Source organism: Candoia aspera, chromosome 1 (genome assembly GCF_035149785.1).
Source record: "Candoia aspera isolate rCanAsp1 chromosome 1, rCanAsp1.hap2, whole genome shotgun sequence".
Lineage (NCBI taxonomy): Eukaryota > Metazoa > Chordata > Lepidosauria > Squamata > Boidae > Candoia > Candoia aspera.
The window spans coordinates 294,562,050-294,581,152 of record NC_086153.1 but is presented as its reverse complement, the minus strand read 5'-3'; the positions used below and the strand labels follow the sequence as shown (position 1 = coordinate 294,581,152).

Here is a 19,103-nt window from a genome sequence, read left to right as displayed (position 1 = left end):
TGTCCTGAGAGATGTTGCCCTAGCAAGATGTTGGGTACTCACAATATGCTGAACTGTAATGTGGCTGTAGCTTAGAATGTTGTGTAAGTCCAGCCAACTGTATTTTATTTAAGAAACCACATCTAAACAATTACTTAGTGAAATAAGCATTGAGCAAGGATGACAGGTCGCATTATCCAACACCTACAAAGATGAGTTGAGAAAGTCAAATGCATAAGGGATATAATCTCCTACTGTCATGCACTGCTAGCAGTTCCCAATGTTTATCCAAAATCTAACAAGAATTAAGTGTGAAAAACTGAAAATAAATTTTAATAGCAATTAAAATAAGAAAAGTATTTTGTTACACAATTGCACCATATGCTTTTGTCATATCTAAAGGATTCTTATCCCATACATTCATCTGTATGTATCCAATGCTAGCTAGCATAAACCATGATGTTCTAGCATACAACCATGCATTGGTATGGGAGATAAGCATTATTCAAACAGAGACCATCTTCATAGGTAGATCAATATTGCTTTCGAAGTATCGTAACTGCAATTAAATTGGCCTTTAGAGAAGTGCTTCCCAAACCTTTTCCTTCATTACCCAAAACTACTTATCAGAAAGTCCTTTGTACCTGTTGTTTATTCATTTAGTCGCTTCCGACTCTTCGTGACTTCATGGACCAGCCCATGCCAGAGCTTCCTGTTGGTCGTCAACACCCCCAGCTCCCCCAGGGACAAGTCCATCACCTCTAGAATATCATCCATCCACCTTGCCCTTGGTCGGCCCCTCTTCCTTTTGCCCTCCACTCTCCCTAGCATCAGCATCTTCTCCAGGGTGTCCTGTCTTCTCATTATGTGGCCAAAGTATTTCAGTTTTGCCTTTAATATCATTCCCTCAAGTGAGCAGTCTGGCTTTATTTCCTGGAGGATGGACTGGTTTGATCTTCTTGCAGTCCAAGGCACTCTCAGAATTTTCCTCCAACACCACAGTTCAAAAGCATCTATCTTCCTTCTCTCAGCCTTCCTTATGGTCCAGCTCTCGCAGCCATATGTTACTACGGGGAACACCATTGCTTTAACTATGTGGACCTTTGTTGTCAGTGTGATGCCTCTGCTCTTAACTATTTTATCGAGATTTGTCATTGCTCTTCTCCCAAGGATTAAGCGTCTTCTGATTTCCTGACTGCAGTCAGCATCTGCAGTAACCTTCGCACCTAGAAATACAAAGTCTTTCACTGCTTCTACATTTTCTCCCTCTATTTGCCAGTTATCAATCAAGCTGGTTGCCATAATCTTGGTTTTTTTGAGGTTTAGCTGCAAGCCAGCTTTTGCACTTTCTTCTTTCACCTTCATCATAAGGCTCCTCAGTTCCTCTTTGCTTTCAGCCATCAAAGTGGTATCATCTGCATATCTGAGATTGTTAATGTTTCTTCCAGCGATTTTAACTCCAGCCTTGGATTCCTCAAGCCCAGCATGTCGCATGATGTGTTCTGCGTACAAGTTGAATAGGTAGGGTGAGAGTATACAGCCCTGCCGTACTCCTTTCCCAATCTTAAACCAGTCTGTTGTTCCGTGGCCTATTCTTACTGTTGCTACTTGGTCGTTATACAGATTCTTCAGGAGGCAGACAAGATGACTTGGTATCCCCATACCACTAAGAACTTGCCACAATTTGTTATGGTCCACACAGTCAAAGGCTTTAGAATAGTCAATAAAACAGAAATAGATGTTTTTCTGAAACTCCCTGGCCTTTTCCATTATCCATCGGATATTGGCAATTTGGTCCCTAGTTCCTCTGCCTTTTCTAAACCCAGCTTGTACATCTGGCAATTCTCGCTCCATGAATTGCTGAAGTCTACCTTGCAGGATCTTGAGCATTACCTTACTGGCATGTGAAATGAGTGCCACTGTTCGATAGTCTGAACATTCTTTCGTGTTCCCCTTTTTTGGTATGGGGATATAAGTTGATTTTTTCCAGTCTGATGGCCATTCTTGTGTTTTCCAAATTTGCTGGCATATGGCACGCATTACCTTGACAGCATCATCTTGCAAGATTTTGAACAGTTCAGCTGGGATGCCGTCGTCTCCTGCTGCCTTGTTATTAGCAATGCTTCTTAAGGCCCACTCAACCTCACTCTTCAGGATGTCTGGCTCTAGCTCACTGACCACACCGTCAAAGCTATCCCCGATATTGTTATCCTTCCTATACAGGTCTTCTGTATATTCTTGCCACCTTTTCTTGATCTCTTCTTCTTCTGTTAGGTCCTTGCCATCTTTGTTTTTGATCATACCCATTTTGGCCTGGAATTTACCTCCGATGTTTCTAATTTTCTGGAAGAGGTCTCTTGTCCTTCCTATTCTACTGTCTTCTTCCACTTCCACGCATTGCTTGTTTACAAATAATTCCTTATCTCTTCTGGCTAAGCCTGGAATTTTGCATTTAATTGGGCATATCTCCCCCTATCACTGTTGCCTTTTGCTTTCCTTCTTTCTTGGGCTACTTCTAGTGTCTCAGCAGACAGCCACTTTGCCTTCTTGGTTTTCTCTTCCTTTGGGATGTATTTTGTTGCCGCCTCCTGAACAATGTTGCGAACTTCTGTCCATAGTTCTTCCGGGACCCTATGTACTAAGTCCAGTCCCTTAAATCGATTCTTCACCTCCCCTGCATATTCCTTAGGAATATTAGTGAGCTCATATCTAGCTGATCTGTGGGTCTTCCCTAATCTCTTTAGTCTGATCCTAAATTGTGCAATAAGTTCGTGATCGGAACTACAGTCAGCTCCAGGTCTTGTTTTTTCTGACTGTATAGATGTCCGCCACCTTTGGCTGCAAAGGATGTAGTCAATCTGATTTTGGTGTTGTCCATCTGGTGAAGTCCAGGTATAAAGCCGTCTCTTAGGTTGTTGGAAGAGAGTGTTTGTTATGCAGAGTGAGTTGTCTTGGCAAAATTCTATCAGTCTATGTCCTGCTTCGTTTTGTTCTCCCAGGCCATGCTTACCTGTAATTCCAGGTGTCATTTGACTGCCCACCTTAGCATTCCAGTCTCCCGTGATGAAAATAACATCTCTTTTAGGCGTGTTGTCCAGTAGGTGCTGCAGATCCTCATAGAACTGCTCTACTTCAGCTTCTTCAGCATCTGTGGTTGGGGCGTATATTTGGATCACTGTGATGCTAGATGGCTTGCCCTGAATTCGAATTGAGATCATTCTATCGTTTTTTGGATTGTATCCAAGCACTGCTTTAGTCACTTTACTATTAATTATGAAGGCTACTCCATTTCTTCTGTGGTCCTCTTGTCCACAGTAGTAGATCTGGTGGTCATTTGATGTGAAGTGGCCCATTCCAGTCCATTTCAGTTCACTGACGCCCAAAATGTCTGTCTTTAATCGTGACATCTCACCAATAACCACATCCAATTTGCCCTGGCTCATAGATCTTACATTCCAGGTTCCAATGGTGTGTTGATCCTTAGAACATCGGATTCACCGTTCACCACAAGCACTGTCGGCCGCTAGCCATCCTTTCGGCTTTGAGCTAGCTGTGTCATCACGTCTGGGGCTAGTTGAACTCATCCTCTGTTCCTCCCCAGTAGCATTTTCACCATCTTCCGACCTGGGGGTCTCATCTTCTGATAGTATACCGACATATCTCTGGTTGTACTGATCCATTTAGTTTTCACAGCAAGAATACTGAGGTGGGTTGCCATTACCTTCCCCAGGGATCGCATTTAGTCTGACCTCTCTGTCATGACCTTCCCGTCTTGGGTGGCCCTTCACGGTTCAGCTCATGGCATCATTGAGGTGCTCAAGCTCCAGGACCACGACAAGGTAACAATCCTTTGCTGGACCATAAGGAAGGCTGAGAGAAGGAAGATCGATGCTTTTGAACTGTGGTGTTGGAGGAAAATTCTGAGAGTGCCTTGGACTGCAAGAAGATCAAACCAGTCCATCCTCCAGGAAATAAAGCCAGACTGCTCACTTGAGGGAACGATAGTAAAGGCAAAACTGAAATACTTTGGCCACATAATGAGTGTAGGTAAAACACTTTAAGTCAGTTTTATGGGTTTGTGTGTCATTACCCAAAGAAAAATAACTTTTACCTATTCTGGGTAATTTATCCAGGTTTGGGAAGCACTGCTTTAAAGATATGCATTAGGAGCTCCTTGTACCAGACACCAATGGCATTCTCATAATGCTAATACAGTCACTGTGTAGATAAACCTCCTTAACTACTTTAGTCCAGTATTTGGGTTAGGGTTTGAGTTAATTATTGCATGCAATTTTATTTATTCTGAAGTAACTTGGTAATATAGAGAATGAATGAAGATGAAACTGCAAAACAAATATAGGAAGGAAGATTGAACAGGTTGCAAGAAAGGGAAGACTGCAAAAGCTGTGGTTTGGTGGAGCTGATACGGTCTTCAGAAACGGAAATGTAAAGCTTAAAGAACAAAAGGCAGTGTATGAAGTGGTGCATGGAGATGGTGGTAGCAAGGATAATTTACAAGAACAGAAACTTGCAGAGGTAGAGTGAATGGTCTTCATGTAAACTAGATTTAGCTAAATTTCTTTTTCTTTTTTTAATCTGCTGCTTTACATTTATTTTGCTTGCTTCTTTTGCTTAGTACCAAATACTTCTTTGAGCACTATGTAATCTGCATTCCCAAAAGAGAATAGCATTTGGATTTCGTGCCAAGTTGTTTTGATTTTGCCACTTCTCCCAGTTTGATGCCTTCCGTATGAGAAATGGCTTGTGGTATTTTTGAGAAGCAGCAGCGAAAGATTATAAAATGGGACTAAGTTTTCCCCACCCCTTTTGTCCCTGTTTGACATGGATGTGAGTGCAAAATGCAGTGCAAAATGAGGTTGCCTCTGCTTTTAGAGGCCAGAAGAAAGGTTTAAAATTAGAGTTATCTTGCCTTCCGATACCAAACACTAAAATCTACCCAAGATAAGTTAATTTACATTTAACCTAGTTAAAGTGGAATTTGTTAATCGTAATTGGAACTTTGGTTCAGGTCCATAAGACACACTACATCTACGTATCTGGAAAATATAAGCTTAAAAGGCATCAGGTGCTACAATTTAAATGCCAAAGAGATATGAAATATTCTTAAAAACTGACATATATGGACTGCAAAAATCTGGAAACCACTAGAGAACAATAGAGAGCCAGACTATTATGTGTCTCTTTGCTGCTCTCTATTGGTTGTCCAGCTTTTTCTATCCCAGGTATGGTAGCCATACTATATTTTTATGATTAGCATGAGAAAGTAGAAACTCAGATTAAAGAAACTCACCTTTTTACTTATAGAGATCATAGATGAAACAACAGAAGTAATAATGGCACAGAATTCATTCAAATGCAGAGTTATCTGAAGTAGCCATTTGCTTTCTGTTTATACAAGAAAAAGAGAATAGTTGTTACCAAGGATCTTTACAGATGAAATACGCTTTAAAATCTGGTCTTTTAATATTTAGATTAAGTGTTGCTTACCATTACCAGTGGTACAATTTTGATTCATTAGATTGTTCCCTTGTACTTTTTCTTTGACATCCTGTCGATTTAGATCATTTTTTCCTGAAGTATTTAGTTTCTCCTTAGTATTTGCAGGAGGTGTATTTTTTTCTGAATGCTGATCACTGTTAGGCTCTTTATTTGAATTCAGAGGGTGTTTTTCTTTGAGAGCATTACCAGGTAATTTTCCATTATCTGAAAATAATTACAAATTATACATTTTATTTTTGTGTTAAATTTTAGCAGGTTGAAAATCCTAAAACATAGGGACAATTTCTTCTTTGAGTATAATGAACAATAGCTATCATTTATCAGATTTATGAATATTAAATGCTGAATATCCCTTATTACAAAAAAAAAGAAAGAAAATAAAATAAATTCTAATTAAAATAAGGATTTTCAGAATTGTGGAAATGATTCTAGAATATTCAATTTGAATTATTCACATTTGGAGATGTTTTTATCTTCAGTTTATTATGATGGCAGGAAATATATTAAAGTCCAGATTTCCAGACTGATGGAGAAGAATTAAGTGTAGTGTTCCTATCTAATCTGATAATATATAATTAGTTAAAAATCCAAATGATTAAGCAACTACAATGCATTTAATTGTCCAACTCATATATAAATAATATTATCTGTTGAGATTATGCTTATGTTGTGGAAATACTGCAATTTTTCTAATGATTGAAAACATCCACTTGTTTTTTTGTTTTAATTCATGTTGCTTCAACCAAAATAATACTAGACTTAGAAGTGGGGTATTATCCTGAAGTTCTGTCAGTGTAAAAGAGCCATCAATGCAATTTGTTGTTGCATTCTACCTAAAAAATCATCACAGAGGTTCTTTACTTTCTTTAAAAGCAAAGATTTGTGGGGATTTTTGTTTTATCTACTTTTATTACCAAAACAGTGGTCTAGTACCTGATTCTGTTTTTTGGCCTCCACAGTTGTTTCTGATGTCCCACATAAGATCTTGTACTCCTGGCAGTAAATGCATTTTGGTCTTCATACACTTCTCATGCCCAGTGTTTAATTTATGTTCATGCTCCACCAAAGTAGTTACTTGTTTCCTTTCCTTGTAAATATCTTCACATGGCGAAAGGAAGATGTTGTACTGATGTTTTTCAAAGTCTTGCTGCAGTTGCTGCAATTCATATCTATCACACATACTTGCTTGAAGAATCTTTTTTGATTCCTCAGTTAGCTTTAAATTAAATTCCTGGAATCTTCTGGAGGCACTGGCATCTTTCAAATCCAAACCTCTATCAGTTATCAATTTACCATTTTGAACTGCTTTCTGGAAAGCAGACCCAGTTTCCAGAATTGGAAGTGTGTCAGTTTTTCTGTTATCTTTTCCTGAATCTGCAGTAATAGGTTTTTTCTGGGTAAGACTGCATATTTCTCTCTGAGACTCCAGTTGCATTATTTTATCATTTAAATAACAAAAATCATTCACACCCTGACATTCGTATTTCATTTGTTCATAGGCATATTCAGCCTTATGTCTCTCTGCTTTAATATTTTTATTACTTTTATGTTTTGTAGAATCTTCATTATCATTAATTTTTTGATACAGCTTTCCAAAATAACATGAAGTTTTATCAAAAATATTTCTTGTAACACTTTCTCCTTTTTTATCACTTCTCCCATTTTTGTTCATGTGCACTATATCTTTCTCACTTTTCTTATCTTTTTGGCTCTTTTCTTGTTTAACTTTTACATGCCCATAAATAGTTAGTTTATCTACATGGTTTAGGTTTTTATAACAAATTGTTCTATTTTGTGTAAATGTTTCATCATTAGGATCGACAGCTAAACGGTGTATGTCTAAACTACCTTTGGTATACACAGGGGTGTGATCTCTAATATGATCTGTAGGCTCAAGATGATGGGGGATCTCATCTGAGAAAAGTTTGCTAGGAGTAATACTAAGATCTGATTTGGATGCTTCACTCTGAATGTCTACATGCTGCAAAAGATCTTCACTGGTGGAAGTGTCCGATTGACCATGTTTTTTAAGAAGTAAATTATTATAGTCAGTTATTAAACTGCCTTTAGTTTTTTTCTGAGATGCTACTTCAGATAACATTAGTGGTACTATATGGTGCTGAAATTCAGATTCAGTATCTTCAATGTTTAAAATGCCATCTTTTTTTCTATGGTGAGCTAAAATTCTAAATTCCTTCCCTTCTAAATTAGGTGTTAAATATGTTTTTGTGGCATATTCTACCTGATTTATATGTTTTTTATCAGGCCTTATACTCGTTATAATACTATTCTCACTGTCTGATTGGTCAACATGAGAAGCTAAAGCCTTTTGTTCACTTTTTAATTTATCTTCTTTTGGATATGTTAGACTTTCAGACATGTGTGGTAAATGCGTACTTTTCTTAGAAAAAGTATGAGAATTAGGATAATGTAAGATAGTTTGTTCTTCGGGAGCATAACCATCATTCGTTTTTGCTACTGAAGAAAAATCACAACTTTGAGCATTATCAGAATATTCTTCTATTGTTCCTGAACGGTTTGCTTCATTGCTTTTTTCACCTATCTGCATATGTGGATCCTGACAGTATTTCTTTTGTACACTGTGTGTGACAAAATGCAATTTATGTTTGACATGCCCATAAAATTCTTCTTCACATTGAAGCAGTTCTTGACCTGCAATGAATGGAGATAGTCCTTGCTGCTTTAATATATTTGGATATTTGTCAGTTGTTTGTATCTTTTTGGCATCTTGTTGATTGTCATTAGATTCCAGAATTTGTTTTGAAACATGCATTTGTACTTTTGCTCTTTCTTGAGAAAAGTGATTCATATCTTCTTTTGTTATACTTTTGCTCAGCTGATAGTCTTCATTATAACTTACAGGAAAATCTTTTATGGTACCAGGTGACATGTTTGCTACATTCTTCACACCAATAAATTCATTTTCTTTACAAGAATCTGTAACATCTTCTTGTATATTGTTGTTTATATGTTTTTCTGAAGGGAGTTGCAAAGAAGCCAGTGGATCTGAAAGCTCAATTTTCTTCTTAACATCATTGTAACATATGACAGGTGTTCTTTCACCCAAACCTTTTAGGTATAAATGTTTAATTTCATTTATGTATTGTTTTCTAGATATGGAAACTCTCTTCACAGATTTGTACTGTTGGGTTGACCTTTGCGGATTAAGTTGTAATTCTGATGTTTTGTGTGGCTGGTCAATGTTTTTTTCACATGCTTTTTGATTCTGGAATAAAGGATCTATTATACATTCTGAAAAATGTTCTTCAGATGAAAGAAAAAATGTTTCGGACAATAACTGAGCATCTTTTGTTACATTTGCACTGTCTGCATTGTTCTGCATTGCTGATGAAAGTAAAAAAATATCTTTGTTGAAAATATCTTCCTTCAGATTTGCTTCCTTTGCTATGTTCTGATGTAACCTACTTTTCTTTTCTATATCTTTGTTTTTCTGTAGTGATTCAACACTACCTTTAGGCTGGCTATTTTCAACCTTGGTTCTTTCAATTTCTTGCAAAGAATTTTTGGTTTTGTCTGGAAAGCTTTGAAAATTAAACAGATCTTTATAGTGCCTTAAACAAGCAAGAGGTTGGAGCTGTTCAGCTTTGCTGTACTTTTCTTCAGAATGTATGACTGAATCTTGAGAAGAACTAATAGAAAATGGGGACTGAGCTACCTTCCTTGCATTCTCAGCAACTCCTTCCTCTTCTTTTTGATTATACACATAGCTTGCTTTAATATCTGTAGCATCATTGGAGGAGTATTCATTAAAATCTACCTCAGTATTTTTGGCTTCTTGCTCCCTATTTGTCCCTTTTATTCCACTCTTTTCTATTACAAGTCTTCTTTCTAATAAAGTTTCTTCTCTTCCCCCTTTTATAACTGATTTACCATTATCTAATACACCAATAGGTATTTCATTGTCATCTGGAATATCCTTGCACTGTGAAAAATCCCTTAAGGGTTCTTCCAGCTCTTTGAAAAACAGTTTTTCACGTGTTTCCTGACTACTTTTATCTTTTTCTTGCATAGTTTCAGACAGTTTTTTTGATATTCTCTCCACAGATGTTTCTGAGACCTGCAAAAGTGAATTTTCTACTTGTTCAATTTTATCTGGCCCAGCTATTTTCCCAGCATCCCTGTTTTGTTTCATTACAACAGATTCTTCATAAGAATAAATGTCTTCACCAGGAAAATCCTGTTGCTCTGGTAATGAATCAGCTACATTTTCTACCTCTAGAAGAGACTGTTTTTTGGCTTCTAGAACGTGAACAATATTTTTATCTTCTGGATTAAAGTGTCCCTGTATTTCCAAACTTTTCCATGTCTGATCCTTGTGTTGTCCATAATTAGTTATTTGTATACATTGATAGGAAAGACAGGATTTTAACTTAGAATTTGCTAACTGAAGGTGTGGTTTATTAAATTCTACTAATTCACTGTCTTGAATGGTTTCTTTAATTTTTTCACTATCTTTTCCTGCTGAAGAAAACAACAGAATGTTTTCCTGAGAAGTATCAGTGTACTGGTTTTCTAATTCCTTTTCAATAATATTCTGATATAGTAGTAACTGTTTTTTATTTTCTTTATCTGTGGATAATGCTGCATCGCTACTTTTAGGTTGTATGCTCTCCTCATTAGACTTTAGATCTATCTCCAAAGTGTCTGCATTTTCTTTAGCTCTGAAACCCTGAAAATCCAGTATATTTGTAAAATACCTAATAGAGAAGAAAGACTGGTGCTTTTTAGAGCCTTTCTGATTTTTTTCTCCTGTAATTTGAGTATCTATTGGAACAAAATTATTTATACTGTGAAAAGATAGAAGTTGATCTAGAATTGAGCTCTGAATAGCTGGAGACTCATGCCCTAGTCGATTATCTGATGTGACCTTATTAAAATCAATTATACTATTATATATGGTTTCATACAAACCTGACTGGCTTTTTATTCTTTCTGACTCCTGAGTATTTTCGATGATTTGGTTGCCTGATACTGAATCTTGTTCTGTACTGGAAGACTTTAGCTTTTCAGCAAACTCAATGGAAAAAGATGAAGCTTCTGCATTCATGAAATCGGAATGTTCATTTCCTAGAGGAACTTCAGTATCTGTAACATCTGGGCTGGTGATTTGTTCACAGTATTTTTCTTTCTCTTGTTCTTCATCTACTACTGATTCAACTGTTAGCTCTATGTTTTTTCTAAGATATTTGCCTTGTTCGTCATAGAGCATTTCTTCCACTGCTGCTTCTCTCAAACCATTATCCACTGACACCGATTGGATATTAGGAGGCAGTGGGTCTTCATTTTGATCTACTTCTCCATTTGCAAGCTGTTCTTCATTTTTTTGAGTGTACCCAAAAGTTAAAATATCAAACCAATTTGATCCATACAGTTCAGAATCACTATGCCTGTCTTTTCTTGTTTCAGAAGCTACAGTTCTGCCATGGTGTCTAGTACTACTAGCAATGTTGGATCTGCTATGGATACCTGGATTGCTGTCTTTGTACAGCAAACCAAGTCCTGATTTTTCATCTCCAGAATGGAGCAAATCTGTCAGAGTGCTCTGAAACCAACTATGTGGCTCTATTTCACTCTCTTCAGGTTGTTTTTTAAAATCAGCATTGTCAGTTATTGCTATTTTTCTACGTCTAAATGTAATTTGTTCTGAAATCTGTGAGGATTTTCCAACAGCCTCCTTATTTTCTTCCCTTCCCAAACCAAGCCAACCTGCAATACCAGAAACAATCCAAGTTGACTGAGTTGGGACTGGATTCAGAGCCTGGGTGATTGGGTCTTCTTGCTGGCTAGACTCATCTTGATCAGTCTTGCTATGTCTGAGTTTTGAGTCACCATGATATAGAGTTTCCAGAGGATGTATGTCTTCAGCTTTGTGGTCCCCTTCACTACTGTCAATAAATGATTCTTTATATTCTGTTTGGATAGAAGTATCTGGGAGCTTCATGATCTCATCGTCAGGCATGTTAAAGTCGGAGCCTTTACCATCTGGGTAAAGAGATACATACTCATTTTCTTCAGCAGGTTGATTAAATATGCTGTCTTCATTTTCAAAAACATATTCCCCACCATCAAGACAAAGGAAATCAGTTTCCTAAAAATTAAAATACACATGAAATGAATACATTATTATTTTTTACTTATTTAAAACATTTACCTTGTTCTCCCCACCCATAAAATATTCAAAAAATATTTGAAAGCCCCTTGAGAAGGCCCCTTCATACATTTTCAACTCTCCCTCTCTCTCCGTATGTGAAATTTCACAGTGAAGCGTTCCAGGAATATTTCCCTATAATTTTGTATCATTATCAATAAAGCATGCAAAAGTCATGTGGAAGGGAGCTCTGTCACTGCATTGAGCAACTTCAGCCTGAGCTCTTAAATGTTTTCCAGACTTTTTGAAATGGTTTAGTGCTGTTCTAGAATAATGCTATTTTCCAGAATAGTGCTATTCTGGAACAACACAAAACCTTGCTATTAGCTGATGAGTCCCCTTTGACCACACCCATGCAAAACCTTTCAGCAAAACCTGAGCAGGTTTTGACAGATAGCTAGACTTAATGATCTAACCATGGGTCAGCCTTCTCCTCCTCCCCATCCCTCCCTAAGGTGGCTGGTGATGTTTGGTGGAAGGGGAAATGAAGCCAGAGCTATCCACAATCACTTTCCTGAATTTGTCCTGCATGAAGTTTGTAAGAACAGCACCAGTCACCAGCCTCATTACTGAGGCAGATTACAGCTTGTCTGATGTACCTAGTTTTATGAACACAGAAAGCTGAAGGATTCATATGAGCAAATCAATACACCAAATTACCTCTCGGGTTTCCTTTGAAACAATAACCCTAGAGAATTTGAGATGTTCATGAAGCATTTGAATTTACCTTGGTTGGCACTTCTATTTCTTCTGTAACAAAAACCTCTTCAGTCTGGATAGCATCCATTGGGAAATAACCAAATTCTTTTCCTTTCTATAAAAAAGAAAAAAAATATCTTTGGCATTTATGAACACACAGTGATTTCCACTTAAATGTTTATAAAACAAAAATTGTAAGAGGAACCTCTACCATTTTTTTCTTTTATGTTTGGGAAATAATGTTACATTTTTCTCTCAGAAAATTTGCTCTCTTTTGTTTTTTTAAAAGTAGACAAAAGTTTTTGTTTAGTTTACTTTCCATAGTACATTATCAAAAGTGGACTTGCTATTTTACTGTCAGTAATCTTTCTTGCAATTTATGTCAATAATTAGGTTTCAGTTTCAGTTTCAGTTTCGAAAGAGTTTTATCTTACCACCAGAACTGATAACAGTTCTGTCTACATTAAGGAGAAATAGGGATATGGATTACTGGCTAAAAAAAGAACATAATTGCATAGGTTAATAATGAGGGTCTACTCTTACATCCCTAATGTATTTTATCAGAAACAGCGACAGTTTTCAAAAAGATACTAATCACCACATTGATAACATATCAAAGATTATCACCACTGACATTGTTATGTCAGAAATTATAATCTGTGCCATGATCTACCACATCAAGAGACAAAATGCCACATGCTAAGCCTGTTAACCTAATATTTAGCAATAAGCTGCTTTACAGCTTTTTGTTGGACTGTCATGCTCCTTTTGGTTATAATTGCTAGAGCAAGATGGGAGTAGCTTTCCACTACATTTGGAAGGTACCAGATTCAGCATGCTATGTTAGTCCATGTTAATTAACATCTGTTGCTAAGAGGTAACTTGTAAGCAGCAACAGAGGCACCTGCAGAGGAGGAACAAATTATGAAAGACATAAGCTCCTTCTCATTTATATATGCACCATAATGTTGCATAGAAAGGGATAGAGTTTGTGTGGTGATAATGCAGTGCTGCTTTCCTCATTTTGACAAAAGCATCAGATCTTGTGAACTCCTCTGAACAGCAGGTAATTCAGACCCTCCCTTGCTTTCAATAAGCCAAAAGGATATCCAGCTGCAAATGTGCACATAGGTAAAAGGAATGTTTGAAGGTCTTAAAATTCCAAATGTATCCTCCTGCAAAAAAGATTGTGTACCCCTGACAGAGAGATACTTCCATCCTGCTTCTATAAGTCAATGAGAAGGTTGGGTACATACATAACAGCAGAATAATTTTGCCTCTGGCTACATGGAAGGATCTCAGAAATCTAACTTCTTCAGCAAAACAATTTTACTTAGAAGAAATCCACAATGATCAGTGGGATTCACTGCTATTAAGAGTGTAAGATTGAAGCTTAATTTAAAAATAACAATAAAAGCTTGATATCTTACCCCAAAACATCCTGAACTAGTTATAAACCAGCCATTAAATGTTTCAGCTTTTATGAGAAGAGGTGACCCAAGATCAGGGCTGTAGACAACCTTAATAATTGGTGATGTGGATGGAGCTTAACTAATCCTTTAAAGATATGTGAAAACTGGGAATCTCAGCAGATCGCAGCTCCTGGCTGATCTCTAAATTCTGGTTGTATCCAGGTAGTTACCAGGAGCAGAAGTCAACTCAAAGAAGTCTTTGCCCCCCCCCCCTTTTTATTTGGCTAACAGAGGCAAAAAAGTCTTTTCATGGTAGGGTGGTTGAGTATAAACCCAGTGAAGTAGAACCTTCATTCTGCCCATAGATAGAGCCTCCTCTGTTTTGTTTTGAATTGAGCAATGATTTAAAAAAAAAATTCCTTCAAATAGAATCACACTTACTTATGAAGCAGTTGGTCACTTATATAGATTTCTGTATGTTTGTTGTCTGGACTGCAAATAAATCCTTGTAGCAATATTTTTTTAAAAGCATTACATCAAAGTATAGGACCTAAAATAACCTGACATTTCTGTTAGTGAATCTAGAATAAGATTTATGTCTGAAAGAATTATGAACTTTAGCTAGTTCAAGTGTTTTCTGAGACTTTAAAAGTCTTTGAGAAGCCTGGGGAGAAAGCCCACTTTCTTCTCACTCTACCCTACATCAGTATGGTTCTTTTCTCCATTGTTTTTTGACTATTGAAGTCAATTGCCCAGGAAACAGAAATATGCACCAAAACCAAAAATATATTATTGATTAGTTTTATAACTTTAAATGAAAAATATTGATCCATCTAGTCATTTACAGTTGTAATCAAAATTATTCAACCCCCATTGCAAATCAGGTTGATAGTCAAAATGTACAGACTTTCAGCTGTTTGCAATGAACAAATCAACAAAAGCGATTGACATAGCTCAACACAATGAATGGTTCAAGTGGTGTCCCCAAAGTCAACTGAAAATGCAACTTACCATGACTTCTCCAGTCTCAAAATTATTCAACCCCCTGAATAGAATCCATCACAACAGCACACATACAGTATGCAAAACAGGTGTTGTCTCAAGCACACCTGATGCAGCTAATCAAGGGCTTCATTAGTTGCACCAGGTGTGCTTGAGCTGGAACACAGGAAATTCCTGAACTGGCTAGGGGTTTGTTGAGTGTCACGTTTGACTGCATGTTAGAAATACAGTATGGCTAAGTCAAAAGAATGGTCCAGAAAGGTAAGAGAAGAGATCATCGCCCTTCACAAACAAGGAACAGGATACAAAAAGATAGTAAAGGCACTGAATGTTCCTAGAGACACTGTTGGAAGTATAGTTCGCAAAGTTAAAGGAACAGTGGTTACACTACCTGGACGGGGCAGAAAAAGGAAGCTGTCAGTGGCTGCAACCAGATTTCTGAGAAGGCAGGTGCAGAGAAACCTTCAAGTGACTGCAAAAGACCTGCAGCAAGACTTGGTGGCAACAGGCACTGAGGTTTCAGTGAGCAGAGTAAGGCGTGTACTAAACACAGAAGGTTCCCATGCCAGAACTCCAAGAAGTACACCACTACTGATCCAAAAGCACAAGAAAAGTTGGCTCCAATATGCTCAAAATCATATAAATAAGCCACAGAAGTTTTGGGAATCTGTTCTATGGAGTGATGAAACAAAACTGGAACTTTTCGGCCCGATGGATCAGTGGTATGTCTGGAGGAAGAAGAATGAAGCATATGCTGAAAAGAACACTCTGCCTACAGTTAAGCATGGTGGTGGCTTGGTGATGCTCTGGGGCTGCTTTGCATCCTCTGGCACTGGAAACCTGCAGCGTGTGGACAGCAAGATGGATTCACTGAAGTATCAGGAAATCCTAGGAGAAAACGTCATGCCGTCTGTAAGGAAGCTGAACCTTGGGCATCATTGGACCTTCCAACAGGACAATGGTCCCAAGCATACTTCAAATTCCACTAAAGCTTGGATGCCGAAGAAGTCCTGGAAGATTCTGCAGTGGCCATCACAGTCACCTGACTTGAAGCCCATAGAAAATCTCTGGTGGGATTTGAAGAAGGCAGTTGCAGCATGCAAACCCAAGAATATTACCGAACTGGAGGCCATTGCTCATGAAGCATGGGCTAAGATTCCTCAGGAATGTTGCCAGAAGCTGGTGTCTGGCTATGCATCTCATTTGCAGCAGGTCATAACAGCAAAAGGGTGCTCTACTAAGTACTGAAGATGCTTGCCATGAAGGGGTTGAATAATTTTGAGACTGGAGAAGTCATGGTAAGTTGCATTTTCAGTTGACTTTGGGGATACCACTTGAAGCATTTGTTGTGTTGAGCTATGTCAACTGCTTTTGTTGATTTGTTCATTGCAAATAGCTGAAAGTCTGTACATTTTGACAATGAACTTGATTTACAATGGGGGTTGAATAATTTCAATTACAACTGTAAAATATTTAATCCAATTTGAAAACCCTCCTTCCTCTCTGCAGGTTGGGGCAATTCTCCCTCCCCAACACCCTAACTCTCTTCAAATCCTTAAAGTTGTCGTAGTCGTATTATAAATAAAGCTAGCCATTCTCAGATAAATTGTTGCCTGATAAATACTTACGCTTCCTGCCCACAAATCCTCCCTTTTCCTGGAAAGTTTGAAGTATACCATTATTTCTTCCCCACCTTTGAAGCTCAGGTAGCGGCAGTCAGGTCCTGTGTAGTCTTTAATGGCTAATACTCTGCTCATAGATGCTGGGTATACATTTAAAACAGAAGCAACATTTTAAAGAGTTTACTCATGTTATTTAAGTTTATCAAACACAGAACCAAGCATTTATCCATACAGTCAGTACAGCAACTCTTTAAATCAAATGTATCTGTTCTCAGGATTGTGAAAAGCACTTGTGTGATCTTGGGAAAATATGCAGCTGCTTTAAGGTGTTGCTTGCATGTGCTCTGAAATATACACACTGAAATGGTACATAGAACCTGAAATGGTACATAGCCCTAAGATAAAAGTTTTAATCTAGACAGATATACTGTTAGCTATCAGCGCCTGCAATGCTACTTCAGATCTAAAATTTCTATTATCTTGGATTCTCCCATAATTGTTATACTTCCATTAATATTAAACAACATACAAAATATGTCACAGGAGCTATTTAGTGAATCCATGGCAAATAATTTCTTAAGCATTAATTTATAATACATACTTCCTTTTTCTTTATTGTAATGCTTATGAATGAAATCAGAATTTTAACCTATATGTGCAAGGGATCATTTATTTAAAGATTAAATAATCATCTCCTTGGAGGAGATGGGTAGTGACAGAAATTCGAAATATAAATAAATAAATAATGTAACATGTGACAGATGCTCAATGGTTTAACATTTAATCTTAAATTATCCACACTCATCCTGTTACCAGAAACAAAAAAATCATAGTAAATTAGTAAATCTAATTATTCTTAGTTATCCATTTGTCCATTAGGATGGTAGATATTATTTGACAATATACTTCACGCTCCCAAAATGATTTTATCACTTGCTATAGGAATCAAGCAATTTTGTGCACTTTCTACTTCCAAGTAAGTACAGTTGGTTTAATAGGGCTTATTTCTTGCAAACCAACTAACTTGCATAAAAATGTTGGATGAAATATTAGTGATGTATTTAATTAATCTGATTAAAATACTAAAAAAGAAAGCTAGCCAAAAAGATCCTCCTTATATGCTGTATAAATTTACCAATAATTAATATTCATAAAAATATAATTAAATATTGCATTATTAACTTCCCGTTAGTAAATACAATGATACAGTTAATGCTGTTGTGATCTGAGGTTCTATTTCTAAGCTTTGTTAACAGTTTTTCTATTGAAGTTTACCAATTCAAATCTGTTACAATATTTTTTCAGGCCATGGAACGTGTTAGTTAAAAAAAACAATTACAGAGCCCCGTATCATGAGGCAAAGCCCTAATGATAGAACATTGGCTCTGCATGAGTGATTTTTTTGTCCTTAGTCTCTTGTGGAACCCCTTCAAGTTCTTGCAGAACCCTTAGGGTGTCACAGAACACAGTTTGAAAAAACAGTTACACTATTTATAGTCTCAGCAAATGACTTCTCTTTTTAAAAAAATCCTCATGTTAAAAAATGATTGATCGTCTTTCATAAAGTGGACATATTGATAGTTCATATCTTTAGCATTTAAAATTAGAGCTTAAACGTTTCAAATTAACTTCCCAAAAATTTTCAAATAAACGTACTGGTACAGTTTTGTAGTTTTTCCTACACTGTTGAACAGGATTACTTAAAACAAAGACCTTTGTACTTACTTTCGCATTCTGGATCACCACACTTTTTCTGTGCTGACAGCACCTTTGTACTCTTGATGTTGGTTAGCAGTGAAAGAATTAATGGTATAAGGCTGATGTCTAAAATCTTCAACATTCTTAAAAAAATTGTTATTCCTGAAATAATTTTTAAAAATGAGAGTCTTGTTAGTAGAATAGCCTATTTTTTCAATTCCTTTATTTAGTTAATAGGCCTTTAAAGATAAAGCTTTGTCACTTCATTTTCTTCTGTTCTTTAGACTCTGCTCCCACAATTGCCCTTTCAACAGTGTGTTGAGTCAGCTGCCCTGTTTTAATGATTAACAACCTTCAATACACAGATTAAGGTTTTAAAATAAAAAAGCTATTCCAAAAAGTGATTTAAACTAGAGAATCCTGCATAGGATTGCAATTTCAGTCTAGTACAGGAGTCAGTTTACTGACTTGTTTCTTTTGGTTTGTTTGTTAATTATACAACATCCAAAGGCACAAGCATGCACGCGGATACGTGTGCACACAAACCAACCCCCACCCAGGTACATATATTCAGCTGATAGAGGGCAGCCATAATTCCCCTGATTGGAATAAACTATGAAGTCAGGCCATAGATTTAAAAATACTTTGGCTTCAACTTGATGTGAACAAGATTGCAATATGCTGGACATTCTAAAACCAGAGTTGCTTAATTTTCCAATGTTTACCTATATCCAGCATAGCAGCAGTCAGCCAAATACTGCCAAGTCTTTAGACAGAGTATCTGTATTGATCCCCAGGAATTTTTATTTTATTTTATTTAAATTTCTAGGCCACTCAATTCCAAAATGGTTGTGAGTGGCTTCATGAGATTGAAAAGCACAAAAAACCAACATTATGGAAGGAAAAAACACAGTCACCCAAGGGAACAGATTAAAGAAATCATTCTTCCTCATCATTCCTAACCTAACAGTGAAAGCTATG

The 19,103-nt window shown here is 36.9% G+C and overlaps 1 protein-coding gene across 5 annotated transcripts in view; it reads right to left on the bottom strand.

Moving 5' to 3' along the window:
* The window catches only part of MIA2 (MIA SH3 domain ER export factor 2), a 51,145-nt gene extending 32,754 nt beyond the window's left edge, over window positions 1-18,391 (bottom strand). Inside the window, exons 1-6 of one of the 5 annotated variants that reach the window (XM_063290076.1) lie at window positions 18,150-18,391; window positions 16,431-16,564; window positions 12,417-12,503; window positions 10,453-11,629; window positions 5,488-5,703; window positions 5,291-5,385 (exon numbers count right to left, since the gene is read on the bottom strand). In XM_063290076.1, the coding sequence (XP_063146146.1) occupies window positions 5,291-5,385; window positions 5,488-5,703; window positions 10,453-11,629; window positions 12,417-12,503; window positions 16,431-16,564; window positions 18,150-18,264 (1,824 nt within the window). In that variant the 5' untranslated portion in view covers window positions 18,265-18,391. Of the gene's footprint in view, window positions 1-5,290; window positions 5,386-5,487; window positions 5,704-6,432; window positions 10,406-10,452; window positions 11,630-12,416; window positions 12,504-16,430; window positions 16,565-18,149 lie in introns of those variants that run through there. The other 4 variants (XM_063290075.1, XM_063290074.1, XM_063290073.1 and 1 more) reach the window with 4 other exon arrangements.
* Window positions 18,392-19,103: the final 712 nt, after the last annotated feature.